The sequence below is a fragment of the Xenia sp. Carnegie-2017 genome, unplaced genomic scaffold (genome assembly GCF_021976095.1).
Source record: "Xenia sp. Carnegie-2017 unplaced genomic scaffold, XeniaSp_v1 HiC_scaffold_41, whole genome shotgun sequence".
NCBI classification, from domain to species: domain Eukaryota; kingdom Metazoa; phylum Cnidaria; class Anthozoa; order Malacalcyonacea; family Xeniidae; genus Xenia; species Xenia sp. Carnegie-2017.
In genome coordinates, this window is record NW_025813506.1 from 920,622 (window position 1) to 938,851 (window position 18,230).

Sequence of the window (18,230 nt, forward strand, 5' to 3'; positions counted from 1 at the left end):
CGCAGATGATTTGTCTTAAAACGTGTGACTGAGCGAGCTAATTACTCCAAAATCGGTACTAGTACATCCAGTTGGTCGTTACCATGAGCTTGGAGTTTGTGGAGTTGACAACGCATGCTCAGATTCTCAATTAATTTGTGACAGAGCGAGCTCTGAAATTGGTGCTTGTAGATGCGCTGAGAAGTTTTCCATCATATATTTTGGCATGCTCTTTGTCTACTTAAGCTTGTTTTGACAAATGCGTGTGAAACTCGTCAACACTTTTTACGGCACTCGTAATATCCGTGACAACGTTAAAAATTTTTTATTTTTCTCTACAACTTTATACTTGCATATTGCATGTCATATCAAGCTTTCCTTTGATTTGACGGAAATGGTTTTATTCACTCTTACATCTTCTGCCTTTATAATTAGTCGATCTGTATTTCTAAACTAATATTTACAAATGCCCGAAGAGAATCTTTTTATTTTATTGGCTCTCTTCTACAAATACAATACCATGTCCGACTATTTGATTGCACGAATTTTGTAATTTGATCACGTTTTTTTGACACTTGTGTTTACGATGGGAAAAACTTCATATAGTAGATATCAACTACCAGTGGTAGCTGGGTGCGATATAGTATGCAGTGGCTTAGGGGCCCACACTTCGGTGGCGAACGCACTCTCCCTGCGTACCCTGAGCAAAGCCTATCGCAGGTGATCTCAGGGTCTGATGGGCGGAAGCTTGCTATTGGCATCTCCCAAGTAGGATAGCGTGGAGGGGCCGAAATCTCCTACCGAAACGTTAACATGCGGCGTTCTAGTGCCTTGCGCTTAAGAAGGTATCGGGAAGCATGGACCGAAAACGGGGTTTTGCTTTCAATTTTATCTTTTCTTCTCATAAAACAAACCAAGCAATGTTTCAATTAACTTCTTATGACCCTGTCTTCTTCTGACACTTATAAATAAAGACAAACTTAAACATGTTTTATACCAATTTTATCGGTTTATATCTTTCTGATTTAACTCTCCCATATACTGTTTCTCATGTATTACGAGCAAACCATACATATGTTTCATGGAAAACAAACAAGGATTATGTGGTTCCCTTAGTTAACATGCGACGCTCTAGTGCTCAACTATCTCGGGGTATCGGGAGGCATGGACCGGAAACGGGATTCTTTGGTTTTCAAAATTTATCTTTTTCTTTACAAGAATTCTTCTCATAAAAAAACTAGAACGTCCAAGGATACTTCAAAGGTTCAAACAACTTCTGCCTTTTTGAACTATAACTTAAAAAAACTCTAAGCATGTTTATACGTTTTTTATTTATTACCTTTTACAACGTAACTTTCTCATAACTCTCTCGTGATGAACGAGAGCCTCCTAATACAATATGACTCTTTCATCATGAACGAACGCATCCATGGGCTTCACGGAAAAAAGGGATTATGTACTTTGTTATAATAGTTTCTACAAAGATAACATTTATTAACTAAGAAATTTGAAAATAAAATATATTTGAGTTATTAGCAAATAACAAGTCGAGAATTCATTGATCATACTCATTCCAATTGGTCTGGAACAACCATGACATTTATAATTTTGACCATCCAACCCTTTATCAAGGGCTATATTGTTAATTAACGACAGTAACTTCATACGTCGTTCTTGCTGAACACCTTCAGGTGAAGTAGGATCATCAATAATCTGTTATATACAAAAACATAATTTATCCATAGAATCATAGCAAAGTTACGATGGACAGATGAGAGTTATTAACGCTATAAAACTTAAATTCAATATATCGTATAAAGTACCTCAAATCCCGACGATTTCTCGTATCGAAAGGATTCTAAAGTAAAGATGAAAATTAAGATGAGAAATTTCGAAGAATTGAAACTAGAGAATTTTTCAACAAAAAAATGTTGAAAATACCTGTACACTACCAGAAGATTCTTCAATGTCTATACTCTAAAATAATAATCATAAAAACGACAATTTCAAAAAGCATAAAAAAACTAAGTATTTGTAACATTGGTGAAAGATACAGGATGAACATGAAACCTTCTCAGAAGACGATGGAACGAGACCATAACCATTTGATGTGAACTTATTCCTAACAACGTTTGCGTAATCCGTTAGCATACCATGAAAACTAACTTCTGGTTTAGGCGACGTTTTACTAGCAACCTCCTCAACGTCTTCAGGACAATTAACGTATACTGAACTGGTGTCACAAGGCTCAATGACGATGACCAACCACTAGCCATACCTAACATGTTACCACCAGAGATCTTTCTTTGGTAGATCAAGGTTTAGGAACTTCAGACAAGGGTTGTGTTGAGCTGAGAACTAAAAAGAACAAATATGGAGATGATGAAGTGGAGAACAAGAATAGAGGTTATAGAAGACACACTACGTATGCTCATTGGTGTTTCACAAGAGTATACATTACAGGATAACTATGGATCCAAGTAGTCTAAACAACTAGGTACATTTAAGCAATCCATCTTTCCCATCGTAAACACAAGTGTCAAAAACGTGATCAAATTACAAAATTCGTGCAATCAAATAGTCGGACATGGTATTGTATTTGAAGAGAGCCAATAAAATAAAAGATTCTCTTGGGGCATTTGTAAATATTAGTTTAGAAATACAGATCGACTAATTATAAAGGCAGAAGATGTAAGAGTGAATAAAAACCATTTCCCGTCAAATCAAAGGAAAGCTTGGATATGACATGCAATATGCAAGTATAAAGTTGTAGAGAAAAATAAAAACATTTTAACGTTGTCACGGATATTACGAGTGCCGTAACAAAGTGTTGACGAGTTTCACATGCATTTGTCAAAACAAGCTTAAGTAGACAAAGAGCATGCCAAAATATATGATGGAAAACTTGCTCAGCGCATCTACAAGCACCAATTTCAGAGCTCGCTCTGTCACAAATTAATTGAGAATCTGAGCATGCGTTGTCAACTCCACAAACTTCCAAGCTCATGGTAACGACCAACTGGATGTACTAGTACCGATTTTGGAGTAATTAGCTCGCTCAGTCACACGTTTTAAGACAAATCATCTGCGCATGCGCAGTCTCATTGAGCATGCGCAGTCAACTTGACCAGCTACCCAAGTTCATGGTCATGGCAACGACCAACTGCATCTACTAGCACCAATTTTGAAGTAAATAGCATGCTTAGTAACAATTTAATAGAGAAATCGTCTGCGCATGCGCTCGAGCATGCGCAGTCCACTCGAGTGTTCATAGTCATGACAACGACCAACTATATGTACTTGCACTACATTTGTGTCAATTAACTCACTTAGTCGCAAATTATCAAAGAAATCATCTGGGCATGCGCAGTAACGATAACAATCATCCCACAACTTTCGTACGCCTTTAAATTTTGGTATATATATATAAAGCTAAAACTTCATATAGTAGATATCAACTAGCAGTGGAAGCTGGGTGCGATATAGTATGCAGTGGCTTAGGGGCCCACACTTCGGTGGCGACCGCACTCTCCTGCGTACCCTGAGCAAAGCCTATCGCAGGTGATCTCAGGGTCTGATGGGCGGAAGCTTGCTATTGGCATCTCCCAAGTAGGATAGCGTGGAGGGGCCGAAATCTCCTACCGAAACGTTAACATGCGGCGTTCTAGTGCCTTGCGCTTAAGAAGGTATCGGGAAGCATGGACCGAAAACGGGGTTTTTTGCTTTCGAATTTTATCTTTTTGTTTTCTTCTCATAAAACAAACCAAGCAATGTTTCAATTAACTTCTTATGACCCTGTCTTCTTCTGACACTTATAAATAAAGACAACCTTAAACATGTTTTATACCAATTTTATCGGTTTATATCTTTCTGATTTAACTCTCCCATTTACTGTTTCTCATGTATTACGAGCAAACCATACATATGTTTCATGGAAAACAAACAAGGATTATGTGGTTCCCTTAGTTAACATGCGACGCTCTAGTGCTCAACTATCTCGGGGTATCGGGAGGCATGGACCGAAAACGGATTCTTTGGTTTTCAAAATTTATCTTTTCTTTACAAAATTCTTCTCATAAAAAACTAGAACGTCCAAGGATACTTCAAAGGTTCAAACAACTTCTGCCTTTTGAACTATAACTTAAAAAACTCTAAGCATGTTTATACGTTTTTTTTATTACCTTTTACAACGTAACTTTCTCATAACTCTCGTGATGAACGAGAGCCTCCTTACAATATGACTCTTTCATCATGAACGAACGCATCCATGGGCTTCACGGAAAAAAGGGATTATGTACTTTGTTATGAGAACAAACCTGTTAAGAAAACAGGTTGTTATTTTTATAACTATAAGCTGTGTACAAAAACAAAGTGAGAGAAGTCACCATCATGCATAAAATGCTTTGTATTTTGTTATGAGAACAAACCTGTTAAGAAAACAGGTTGTTATTTTTATAACTATAAGGTGTGTACAAAAACAAAGTGAGAGAAGTCACCATCATGCACAAAATGCTTTCTGATACGTAGATGAACACTCGTATTTACTAATTAGCAGACCTGTATATATTATATATTACAGATAAACTTCAAAAATACTTATCTTCCATCTAGCAATCCAGTATCAGACTCTCTTAAATTATTTGGTAAGAAAGTTTTCTGTATTCCAAGAGTTGTTCCATCCATCACCACCTTCTGGGGAATTCTTCCACATAATTCACAAAAAAACCCATTGTGAAAATCAATATCAAGCAACCTCAATAAGAGAAAATTCAATAACTTAATAAAACAAGCGATCACTATCTCAATGGAATATTCATATTTTGCAGCTGAAAATGAAATGATGCTTACCGTATCATGGCAATGATAGCGAGACGAAACTTGGCGTATGTTATTTCCTTTGGGAAATTCAAATTACCCGAAGACACTTGCCTTTGTACATATGCAACATAATATTTGTACATAGGTAAACTGAACAAGAATAAAAAAGAAAAAACATTCAAAAGATATAGTGCGAGAAAATTAAATAATGGACAAACGTAGCTACTAATGCTTCGGCAAATTTTCATTAAAAAGTACCTCGACGTTATGAAAAGCCGAATGTAATCTTTAGAGATCGGCATGAGATATTGCATATGATCCAAACCATACAATCCTGTTTTCAATGCCATCATAATGCTTTTCGTAGCACAAGAGGAGCAAGGTCTACAATACACTAAATAATTTATTTAAGTCAAATAATTATGAAGTGAAGCGTAACCTATAACAAATCAGAACTTACCCTTCACATCATGGATTGAACAAAAGTACGCAACTGAACACAAGTCTACGTACAACCATTCATCTTGAATAGAACGTTTATCCCACTCTGCACCACAAGAACAAATACCACTTTCAGATGGCGCCAAAATTTTATGACCATTTTTTTCAGGAAGATCAGTAAAATCGCTTGCATCATTCTCATTGCCTAAAATAATTAAATAGTAATATTTACAAAATGCTAGAAAGTGCTAAATACCATACCGATAAAGGAAATAGTATATGTAAAGCTAAAGGATGTTCACCATTGCAGATTATCTTGCATACCTGTTTCAAATAAAGAAACCTTTTCTTTGCTAAGTGTAGCCAATTCAAAATAGTCTCGCATCTGGTGTAATTCCAAAGGAAAACTTAAAAAGTGCCAATGGAGAATCCATTTCATCCTCGTCAACGATTTGCATGGCTTTTGCAAGGGTTGTCACATGAATGCAATGATATGACGAATAGCTGCAACATTTTAACTCGGGCTGGGGGCATTACTTTTGAATACACTAAAGTACAAACCCCCATGGACTATTCACTGGTTTTACAGCAATCCACTGAACCTCCCTGCAAACTGCACTAAACAAGTCCTAAAATATGTAAAATCATTTATCTTTAAGGTTGTATGTGTATGTATGTGTGTATGTATGTGTGTGTATGTGTATGCAGATTAATAATTATGATTAATTATGACTTCACAAAATCCTTAGAAAGTGCTTAATATATATATATATCAGGCACGTAAAGCAAATGGTGAATATGACTTTACTATTTTTGTCATACATTTAGTTTATACTACTTAATGTATGTACTGTAAGTATGTGGCTATGTATGTATGTGAGTATGAATGTGTATACCTCAATAGTCATAAATAAATTCAATTTGCCCTGTTGGTTATCACCCTAATAGCTTTATAGAAGCTCCTGAAATTAGGCACAGGATGTATGGTAACAAATTGTGGGGTATTAGAAGGTTGAGAAACAATACGTGTATTTGTACAAAAAAGTTATTTTCACATAACAAAATATACTTCTTCAGGTTGCATCTCATGGTAGGAATGATCACTGAAAACAGACTGCATCATGGATGTGGATTCTGCATTCATAAAAGAAATTCAATGAGATAAATATATTGTGTAAATAATCATTCACAAGTTTTAACAATATTTTTGCTTGTAAAGCTGTGCTGGTTAACATCCACATGTAATAAGAACAATGTCGAACAAGGGTCTTGTAAAACACAGAAGGATGACTTCACAAGGGTTTGAAATGTACAATAAACTGATATTTAAGGATGAAGACATTTTCTCCCATACCACATGAAGAACTTTACATTGAAAAATAAGCCAAATACAAATTTGAGACATTCACTACATGCAATGTCAGATTAATATGTAACAAGTTCTCACATCTTTGACAAGGGTCTTGAAACAAATAGTATGTAAGTGTAAGTCAAAATTTGGTGAAGCTGTTCAGACACCTTATATCCTGAAAGAGTAACACACAACACTTACTTTTTTCAATAAAATCTTTGGCTTCAATACCAAACTTTCTATCATACACAACCAGATATTTTTTCCATTGCTAATATGTGTATGCAACTAGGATATGGTATATCTGACAAGTACAAAATGTTGTTTGGCCTGTTTTAATCATTTCATTTCAGTAACATCTATTTTACATACCTTTTTGAGGATCTAATTGTATATTATTAGGTAGGGCATCAACAAATTGCTTTCTATTTGCATCACATGAGCAGCACAATATCCAACCATAGCCATCAAGCAATAGGTGGGGATATCGATGTACAAATACAAATGAATTATGCTGAAGAAAAAACATGCAGATTATAGCACCAAAAAAAGCATATTGAGTAATATCATTTAGTTGGGTATATACCCAACATTGAAATTATGGAAATAAAATTTGACATCACCATAATTGTTCTTTTGTTTGCATTATAATCATGAACAACAAAGGATTGCTGATGTGATACATTTGATGCAAAGTCAAACTGTAACAATAGCCCAGTATAGTGGCCAGTGGGTGACAAATGACTCTGAAAGAGCAAGTACACAGTAATTATTAATGTTCACTGTTTCAAAAATATCTATTGTAATATATTTTTATGTTTGTTGAGCACATTTCTACCAGATGTTAATAAAGTTTTGCTAGACAGTGTTTCATGCATAAGCAATCAACAAGCATATTGTCAATTTATAACACATTAAAAACATGACTAGTGGTAAACAGTATAAAGTATAACTGTATATGTGAGAACTACTTGACTATGTTGACATGGTTGTTTGGGTTCCTCTGTAATAATAGAGATAGATTGCTTGGTAAAGATATCTTCAGAGTCCTACAAATAAAGACCATTATTTAATTTAAAATGTGTACAGACTTTTAATAAGTGTTTAAATAATGCATGCCTTCTTTAAATTACTTCAAAATTTTTTAGTTATTTCTAGTGAAAGCAGTCCTACATATAACCACTTCCAATGACTTTTCATGAGAAACAATATCAATATGTACATTAAAACCTGTGTTTTGGTGGTTAACTCTTGGTGCTTGTCATAATTTTCAGCAATATCTTCACTTTGTTCATTCTACATATAAATAAAAAAACCCATAAACATAGCGTATTTTTATATCTACATAGTTTTACAATATATGTAAACTTACCAAATCCCAAATTCATTTTCTTGTTCAAAAAATTGAGATTCATATGACACACTGCTATTCTATTAACATATATGACATTGTGATTAAAGGATGTAGAGAATCCAGACTTGAAATTGGAAAATGTGCTCCGAATAAGTGTTTTTCCTTACACCACATTGTGGGCATAAATAAATTTGTACACATACTTTTGTTAATATAACTGTGGTAATAAAAATAAATTAATATGAAATTGTGCAACCAGAAACAATAAAAAGAACACTTTAAAATTCCTACCGCATCATCTTTTGTGTGTTTCTTTCCTCTCCACGTTATTGTAAAAGAAGTCATTTGAGCGTCTGAATTTCTTCCTGAATTGATACATTTTGCAAGTGTACCCAAAAATAATACCCGATTTATAAAAACCAGTACTGCACGTGTTCTTGGATTGACAAAGTTAGCCTACAATTAGTCTAAGTACCATTCTCCCAGCCAGACTTCCCGATAGATATTTAAAAAAGTACTAAGCATAGTACTGAGTGACTGAGCCCTGTTGATCGATTGCCTTGCTTCGAACTTTTGATGTTGCAAACTCCTAAAAAATATGAATACGCGAAGAAATATTGTCCTCATACATGAACTTTGATAAATTTAGTAAATGGAAGCCCTGAAATTTCTTCTTAAGCTGCACCAGTCGGATAATATACACAACATAGTTAACATACCCCTTGTTCAGAATACGCCTTTTGAAAGCATGTCCATAATTATTCACTATCATCCATAGAGTCCTTAAGTGGTGACGTCACGTTTCCATGGTGCTAAAATCTCAGTTTCAAACAAGCGCCCATTCGATTCAAAATGGAATGGCCATCCATCGCTTTTTCTTTCTTCTCAGAAAAGAAATCTATAAAAGGGAAAACCACTTAAGTCAGATCACATTGAAGCATTTACTTACCAGCAGAGATGTTTTATGAGGAGAAGTACGCAAGAATGAAACAAAAGGTTTATAAAGTGACGGTGAATGCCAAATGTCAAGATTAAGTTTTACACTGTTTTTGTTGCCCAAATGAACACGAGGTGATTTTCTCTTTTAGTGAAATAAAAAGGCTTAATGAACGATTTGTTTTAAAAATAATGATACTCGTCGGTTTTCAGTCCTCAAATTGACCTACCACTACGAGTTTGGTGTGAGGGAGTTGTGGTAACAGGCTATACATATATTTGCCTTTTATTAATAAACACAAGAATAACATGGTATTTAAAGACATGGAAATATGGTACATCATTTAATGTTGTTTTCCTGGGGGGAAGGGAAATTCCCATATAAAAGTGATGGGATGCTCATGGGAAATGTTCCGTAAGACTTCTTAAGGGTAACTGTGGGCAGTACTTGCTTTTATTTTTATCCCCAAAAAGACATCCTATTGTAAAACATGCGTCAAAACTTCTTTTAACTTCTGTTCTCCTAAACATGATAAAAGAATTCTCGCAGTGATCTAATTTGACACCCTATGTACACCAAGGCTGCACCAGATGATAAATATTGTAATTCCTAGGAGGTAAAATCATCCATTTACTGTTATATTAGAATGCTCACCCCTCTAGCTGTATTTTCTTCTAAGTAAGCCTCAGTCTACAAATTATTTTATTTCTATTTGAACAACACTAATTATTAAAAAACTGTCCAATGTAGTCTTCAAGCATAAAACTACTCAAAACCATATCGTCCCCATCCCTCTTTGATGAGAGAAATTGCAAATTTACAAGTGCTGCACATAACTGAAACAAAATGTCAGCATAGCACCACATAAATACAAAGGAATGGCGCTAAAATTTTGAAGTCTTTCAGCCTAGCATTGGCTCTTCGACATGAATCCGTTTTCTTATGGCTTTTGTTTTCTTGACCTCACTCTCTGTGAAGTTCCATTATTCAGAAAAGGTGGAATATTGACACAGACACCATGTGGTACAACATCCTGGATAAGGAAACCCTTGTCCGCCAGAATCATATCTCCAGCTGTCAAGTGATTAAGGAGTCCAGACTGTTGCACAATGGCCTTGTCTGAAATAGAACCTGGATACAGCCGACTGACATTAGAAATGACTCCATTTGGTGCAACACCAACTATTTCCTTAAAGGAATTCATTCCTCTGTATGATAAATAGGTTTGCATTTTGCTGACTCATCAATCCCAGTGCAGCAACCTCAATATCTGTGCAGTCTATAACAATCCGAAAGGATTCAAATTGCCTGAAAGAGGAGGGTGCAGAGATCTTGTTTTTCCCAGGATGGAATCGACGTCATTAGGTCAAACAAAATTTCATGCAAAACATGAGTGAATGTTATAACTATGTAAGAAATTGGCCACACTACAATGAAACAATTGGGTTAGGTGAAGCTGTGTGTAGTTCTGTCGTACTTTCATTAAAGTGAAAAAATTTGATCCTCAAAATTGATGCATTATACCTTCCAAAACACTAAGATTTAAGGTTTGGCTACGGAAAATACAAAGCGACCGTTAAAAAGACAACTAGCTGAAGCTTCTATAATTCAGTATTCGATGATTCTCCCTCATGTCCTGATGTCAACTCTTCACGTGAATAGAGTCCGTAAATCTCACTTAAAATCTCGTAATTCATCAAATGTTCACTGATTAAGGAATTCTTTTTAAATATCAGTTCACATACCTTATGAGTCGAATCCATCTCTTATACTCGTCGTGGAAAAGCGAAGAACTTGCAAGTGTTGCCTACGGTGGCCCACAAATTACAAGCACCTTACATAACAGCATACGCGAACAAATTCGAGGATGCACACTTACCATAACAGCATACGCGCACAAATCGAGGATGCACACTTACGCATAACAGCATACGCGCACAAATTCGAGGATGCACACTTACGCATAACAGCATACGCGCACAAATTCGAGGATGCACACTTACGCATAACAGCATACGCGCACAAATTCGAGTGGCCCAAGTACAAGCACCTTACATAACAGCATACGCCCACAAAATTCGAATACTAACAAACGTAAGTTCAAAATTAAAAAGGAAAAGCCGGCAGTCTATTACTTGACATTTCTTTCCGCTGCTAAACACTACTTTAAAGACTTATGGAAGATATCATTCGCAACTATTTTACTAAAAACTACACGTATGATACAATTCTACAGCTATTACAAAAATATCATGGAATTCGCATCTCTAGAAGTACTTTGCTGAATAAGCTTAAGCTTTATGGATTGCAACGACGTGGAAATACCGTTGATAAAGACCACGTAAGAAGATGCATTGTTCGAGAACTAGATGGAAGTGGTAAATTGGGCTATAGAGCCATGTGGAGACGATTGCAGTCAAATATGGCACAAGTTCCTCGTTTGGTTGCTCAAACCACCCTTCAAGAAGTGGATCCAGAGGGATCGAAATGGAGACGGGCTAACCGTCTTCGTAGAAGAGCTTACATGAATCCGGGGCCAAATTATTGCTGGCATGCCGATGGTTACGACAAACTTAAACCGTATGGTTTCCCATCCATGGGTGTATAGATGGATTTAGCAGGAAAATACTGTGGTTAAATATAGTTCCTTCAAATAATGATCCCCGCGTAGTGGGCAGGCTATTTACGACTGCATATCTAATATGCAACTCTGTCCTAAAATTCTTAGAACAGATAGGGAACAGAAAATGGGATTATGGCATCAGCCCAGTGTTTCTTACGCCGAGATGGTACGGACACACATTCTGACGTCAATGCTCATCAATATGGATCATCACACAGCAATCAGCGAATAGAAGCATGGTGGGCCATGTTACGTCGCTCGTGGGCCTCGTGGTGGATGAATTTTAAGGATTTGATAGCTAAAGGGTTTTAGACACAAGCAACGTACTTCAACTTGAATGTCTATGGTTTTGCTTTAGTCCTGTCTTAAAAAAAGGACTTGACCAAATCAAGGAATCGTGGAACAGTCACTATGTACGCAAATCCAGGTTTTACACTCATGCGGGGATCCCTGATCAGCTTTACCTTCTACCTGAAGCAGTTGGAGCTGAAGATTTTCAGAAACAATATGACGACGAAGATCTTATAGAGATTTACAATTCAGTTAATGTGTCGACAGAAAAGGTCTCTACATATCAAAAATACTTCTCGTATAGTGCTGGTGTGTTACGAATAGGACAGATCCAGACATGGAGAGAAGCTTTAATGGCATATGAAAGACTTCTAGAAGCAGCTTAAAGCAAATAGCAATGAACAAAACATATTTAACATTAATAACTCAAAACGATAACGTATATGGTAATCTTATAAAGAAATAAGATAATTTCATATTCAGGGAAGGTCCATAACCTCCATCTTCATATGACACCACATCATTGTCCATAAAATCTTTTTTAACAAAAGTGAACTAAAAAAAGTGTTTCTACAATGTAAAACACAATATAATATGTCATAATAGTGTGCTAAAACATGTGATAGAACTTTCATACAATGTCAAACGACCAGGCACTTTTTTCTCTTAGGATCGACGAAATACTCCTCTACAAGTTCATTATAAAATTGATAAGTGCTGGGAATCTCTAGAAATGGTCCACATGTGTGTGCTACAGGACGACGTTGTAAACCATTAAGTTCTGTAAATGACACTTTAACTTTGACCTTCTAAAATGATATCAGAACCTGTGGTAAATTGAAGGAACGCGGTTACGTTGCCACCTAGAGACTTTATATAGCGCACCAAATGATCAAATGCATTTCGTTGTGCCTCATTTTCGGGGAGGCATCTAGAATTTTCAAACCTTTTGGACGTGGGTTTTCTTTCTTGGTAAAAGCAAAGAATGCTTGCAACATCTTGAAACGCAGGATGACTTTTCAATGATTGCAATATTATATGAATGTTTTATGCAGTGCGGTGTTTTGAATTAAATAGATATGACTTTGATGGACTTTATCATCTCTGGACCTGAAAATCAGACTCAACGGTGACTCATCCCGTTGAGTCACCTGATTTTTCAGGTCCCGAAGACGATTGCAAAAAATTGTCCAGCTAATGCGAATCATATCTCATTTAATTTGATATATTGTTGCCCAACAATTGGAAACGTACCGCTTCTTTGGATAAGTTCTTGGTGAGCTAATTGGCATATCTTCTTCAATATTTTCTTCTGTGGGATTGAGATAGCACTTGTAGCTTCCTAAAACTTCAAGTAAGTCTTCATTTTACATATCTGTGATCGATTTTTCATTTATCAACCACTTCTCTCTCGTCTTCAGCCATATACTCCATGAAAGAGTTTAACAGCACTTCACAAGAAACACTGTCTTCACCATGGAGAGTACATGCAACAAAAGCTGAACACAATGTAATGGGAACACTCCTTCTTTGCAGTAGCCATACAACATGATTCTAGCCACTGCCTCCCATTCCAGCTTTTGATAATCATGACTAATGGCTGGCACCTTGGTAGATGCTCCAATAGATAATGACTGATAAAAAGGTGCCAAAACTCTGTAAGAAGATCACGTGCAACACCTCTTCCTTCTCCTCCTCAAACATACCTCTTGCATCAACTACTTTAAAAATATAGTAGATTTCAATACATTTGGATTATAAAATTCTGTTATCATATCTTTCAAAAGGGTTGTGCGATGGATTAGCAGATCTAGCACATGCAATTGTTCCTCGGTAAATTAACTTGAGCTGGTTGTACAAGATTTGGCTCTGGTTCAATAATATCTAGTAGGGATTCAGTTACATCTAAAAATAAATTTAAAATACAAAACAATGAAATATACAAAATGTATAGGATACATATGTAACAAATCATTAGTTATACCTGCATCCTGAAAAATTTGCGCAGGCATTTCACCTGGTTCCATAATGATTTGCTCAACTGAAAATGAATCAACCTGAAAGGAAACAGCTTCCACACAACTATTATCAACATTAACAACATTGCTTGGAACAGGATTTGTTTGAACATGGCTGGCCTCCACTAGACTAGCTTTTACAAGACTAGCTGGAACAGCATTGGTATGAGCATGATTAACTTCCACAAAATTATCTGGTGTTGCATTGACTTGTTGAGAATTTCCCAGTTCACATATAATTTGTGAAGAATTTTCTTGCACAGAATTATCTTCAAAAACATCAGCAGTATCTGGAACAACCGTTTCCTTGAGGTCTTCAGTCAAATCATTGGCTACTAAATTTAGAATATAACATAATTACTAACCCTACAAACAAATTCTTTTGAAGGTTTAATGTTAGTTGCAAGATAATTATTCTAAGGCATTTTTTAACTTTTATGTACTAGGGCATTTTTCGCATTTTGCTCTGTGCTTGCCCCAGTAGTGAACCTTTATTCACCAGTAAAATACAGTCAATAGGCCCATTCAACTCTGGGAAGCTCAGAAATGTTGCTTCAATAAAATGTGACTGCTTTTTGATTATTTATTGCATGACATATCAGTTTTCAATACAGCCAGTGTTTGTCTTGTGCAATGCCCCTAATGCTCACTCCAGCAGTCTAAATGCAAAAAAAATACCCGGACTTATTTTGAACTCAGTGTTTACCTTCAAAATCAAGCATTTTGCAAATGTACAAATTTACTCGACTGTATGGACGTCCAAGTTCATTTTTATATTTTTCCACAGAGAATTTTTCACTGCTTCCAGGAATATTTCTCACGATATCCATATCAGGGTAAAGTAAAAGCCACTCAGTTTCATTATGATCTCTGAGATGTCTGTTGTGGGCAAGCTGTTTCTGAACTCCGGCATTCTTTACAGGAACTAATGTATCTGATTTTCGAACATCAACAGGAAGTAAAGAAGATCTTCTTATTTTAAGTCTTTTACCGTCGAGTTCAATTATTCCAATCTTTATCTACAACACAAAATTGAGTTTCATTAACCAAATTTGTATAATTGGCATAATCATAACATTGAATACACATACCTTCACTACTTCATCTTTCTTCTCCTTTTTTTTTTATTTGACTAAATCGTTCATTTGACTTCCTTTTTCTAATAATTTGAAAGGTAGACGAACTACCAGCGCGGTGGGAATTTCCTAGTTGATCGCCACGATCAGTGCAAGGATTGGCGACTGCGTTCTTCTTTATGTACTCTTCGAAAGTTAACGGTTGTTGACTTGAGGCCGAAGGTTTAATTTCTGATACACTTGCACCACAGTTCTCGCAAAATTTGCATTTTCATCCTTTTCTTTTCCACAATGTGGACAAAACATCGTTGGGTTATTGACTTATTGCTATTGTGAACATGTGAATCATGAAATATTTCTCGCCGGCAATCTTTTCGGTTTTTGCAGCCCGATTTTACGAAGCGTCATGTAATAAGCCATGAATGTGAATATTTATTTGTGCGCGTATGCTGTTACGTGTAAGTGTGCATCCTCGAATTTGTGGGCGTATGCTGTTATGTGTAAGTGTGCTTGTACTTGTGGGCCACTCGAATTTGTGCGCGTATGCTGTTATGCGTAAGTGTGCATCCTCGAATTTGTGCGCGTATGCTGTTATGTGTAAGTGTGCATCCTCGAATTTGTGCGCGTATGCTGTTATGTGTAAGTGTGCTTGTACTTGTGGGCCACCGTAGTTGCCCTCCGACGAATGGCCACATAAAGGAGCAAAACAGTAAACCATTTTGCCCGTTTGACCCGCGTCCTTTACACTTCTTCGACGAAAGTTGATCCCTTGGATGACCCTTTAACCTTTCCTATTTTTTTTATTGTCTTTTGTGGGATTACACTGGATAACTAAAGCTTTAGACATTCAAAACAAAAAAGCGTGTCCAAATCGCTCGCATAAGATATTTTGTTTAGAACTGCATTTTTTAGCGCCATGGTAACGTGACGTCACACTTAAGGACTCTATTGTAACCACTATCAACATCCTAATGTCATTGGTCAAAAATAGTCACATGTTTGATTTACTTTTGCCTTTCATTCTGTCATTTCTAGATATCAATTTTCTTATTCGTCCCAAGTTCAATCAATAATAAAAAAATATTTATTGTAAATTTTATTATAGCAAATGAACGTGACGCCAGGAGTTTGTAAATCACATGCAATTTTTCGTCGTGGTATAGTGAACTATCTATCTTGACCTTATTTAAACCTGAACATTTTTACGAAGATGGTTCGAAGTTCTCTGCAATCTCTCACCAGTTTAAAGAAGCAAAAGACAAAGTAGGATCTTTAACACAAGATCCAGGGAATGAATTGAAGTTAAAGATGTATGCCCTTTTTAAGCAGGTATTTTACGATTCATAAAGATATTGTATCCGGTTTTTACATAAAGCTTGAACATTAGTTGTTGTATCTCCTACCTACAAGCTCTTCAATTAAATTAAATGGTGACTTTACATTTTTAATGCACAATGTGCATCATTGCATTTGAATCACATTTTTGCAAAGGCACAGTGAATTTTTTTCAATTATAACTGTTCACAGTCCCACCATACAATACAATCAAAGTTAAAAATAAGACGAACCCAAATAACAATATACATTTCCAGGGTTCTTTAGGCAAATGTAATACACCAAAGCCTGGGACTTTGGACTTTGTTGGAAAGGCAAAATGGAATGCATGGAACGATTTGGGTGATTTATCACAGGTGAATATTTAGTTTAAGAAAGGCTGCACTTATCTTATAATGAACATTCAATGTATCTAGTTTCAAACATCACCAAAGGACTGTATCTTTCAACAATTTTATTGAACACTCTCACAAGTCTTACTAAAATCTATCGTCATAAAATTATTTACAGTAAAAAAGTTGTTTTGTGCAAAGTTGACAGCACACCGTTAAAGGTCATTCCATGTGAAATCAACAAATAGAAATTCAAAATGTCACCCACCCATCCCAGATTTTAACCAAAATTGCACCAATTGGAAGTATAAGTGAGATATGAAAGCACACCAAATTTGAGCTCAATATCTTTATTTGTTCCTGAGATATCGGTTTTTCAATTTTCCACCAATATCGGTGTCGGTTATAGCATTCTTTATGAATGGTACACTAAAATGTATGGTATTTCAACTGTCGTTTCCTATCCTTTAACTCTATATACAGGAAAACTGGTGATATACCATTTTAAGACATGCTAAATCAGAATATGAGTTCAAAAATATCATTAATTGAAAAGAAATGCATATTTTCTATGTTAAACAATGGTATATATATATCCCGAAACCATAAAAAGGATCAAATTACAAACCGAAAATTACCCATGTTGGCAATGTAGGACCAAACTCATTTTTGGTGTGGTATATGAATATATAATGAGGATTAATTTCACTAAGTTTTGGCTTGGTGTCTCTTCTTCTTGCTGAAAAATATGCCAACAAATATATGGTTGAAATCCTATGTAAATTCTTAATTTTATGGAACTGTCATATCCAGCATTTGCAATCATCACCTTTAGAAGTTGTTATTTGATCTTCAATAATGTTAATATATTGTTCAGTACTGTACTGTACTTTTCAAGTTATGTTACATGCTATCCGAGTTATTCAGCAAGTGCTTGCTCAATTGTGGATATGTCTTTGTCACTCAACTTGTATTGTCTTCCTGTTACTGTTACTGGTGCCTCAATGATGCACAACACATTCATAATTGGTACAAAACATACCTCATCTTTCTTTGGCCAGAAGAAGGATCTTGCTGGGTAGCTTGGATGCATAAACTTGACTTGAACATCATCATGTTCCTTATCTACTACATCAACAAGTCCAACCCAAAGTTTCTCATCATATAAGCAAACAATAAAGTCAGACATGTTTGGATCTGCCAGCTTCACTAAGTTTGTCTTTCCCAACACTAGATTAAACTCTAAGGCATACAATTCATCTTCAAACACGTTTAGCAGCCATAACACTTTCAGAGAGGGGGATAAAGGGATGAAAGCCTCTTGTGCCAGGAAGAGTAGTTGCAGTGCTATACCTTGTCTCCAACATGCTCCTGATAGGAACCATCTCCTCTGCTGAAATAAAGATAAAATGAACCCCTTTGACTTCTTCATTACAGTACTCGAAAACTTGTTTTGCTGTCAAAATGGGATGCGAGTGAGTTCTTTGTAGACTGGCTCTTGCTGTCAATCGTTTCAACGTACCTCCAAGGCCATCGCACGGAGATTTGCCATGGCTTGTAGCGAAGAATGACCATTCACATTTCACATTGAAGTCCTTTTCGTGAAGGCACAAGTTGATAAAGTTCTTATAGTTCTTATATTGTCCTGCACAGCCATCGCTGAAATAATGCACCA

General features: G+C 35.9%; 1 protein-coding gene and 4 long non-coding RNA genes across 6 annotated transcripts; 2 read left to right on the plus strand and 3 right to left on the minus strand.

Annotated features, from left to right (window-relative positions):
- Nucleotides 1-4,280: 4,280 nt before the first annotated feature.
- Nucleotides 4,281-5,087, minus strand: LOC124456017. The gene is made up of 4 exons (XR_006952070.1): nt 5,056-5,087; nt 4,828-4,947; nt 4,407-4,732; nt 4,281-4,295 (listed from the first exon to the last, which is right to left on the minus strand). It is a non-coding gene; the product is annotated as an uncharacterized LOC124456017 (long non-coding RNA).
- Nucleotides 4,558-4,981, plus strand: LOC124456018. The gene is made up of 2 exons (XR_006952071.1): nt 4,558-4,622; nt 4,806-4,981. It is a non-coding gene; the product is annotated as an uncharacterized LOC124456018 (long non-coding RNA).
- A 717-nt stretch (nt 5,088-5,804) lies between the features above and the next one.
- Nucleotides 5,805-8,185, minus strand: LOC124456012. 2 transcript variants are annotated; one of them, XR_006952065.1, is made up of 8 exons: nt 7,962-8,185; nt 7,820-7,885; nt 7,561-7,638; nt 7,213-7,335; nt 6,962-7,103; nt 6,791-6,893; nt 6,308-6,372; nt 5,805-5,867 (listed from the first exon to the last, which is right to left on the minus strand). It is a non-coding gene; the product is annotated as an uncharacterized LOC124456012 (long non-coding RNA). The 2 variants fall into 2 exon arrangements; XR_006952064.1 differs by lacking the exon at nt 5,805-5,867 and having other exon boundaries at nt 6,251-6,372; nt 7,962-8,184.
- A 5,419-nt stretch (nt 8,186-13,604) lies between these two features.
- LOC124456086 lies at nt 13,605-15,144 on the minus strand. The gene is made up of 3 exons (XM_047006622.1): nt 14,519-15,144; nt 13,779-14,147; nt 13,605-13,699 (listed from the first exon to the last, which is right to left on the minus strand). The coding sequence occupies exons 1-3, from the start codon at nt 14,640-14,642 to the stop codon at nt 13,605-13,607; spliced, it is 588 nt and encodes a 195-aa protein (XP_046862578.1). The 5' UTR covers nt 14,643-15,144.
- An 810-nt stretch (nt 15,145-15,954) lies between these two features.
- LOC124456016 lies at nt 15,955-16,581 on the plus strand. Its single transcript, XR_006952069.1, has 2 exons — nt 15,955-16,217; nt 16,481-16,581. It is a non-coding gene; the product is annotated as an uncharacterized LOC124456016 (long non-coding RNA).
- Nucleotides 16,582-18,230: the final 1,649 nt, after the last annotated feature.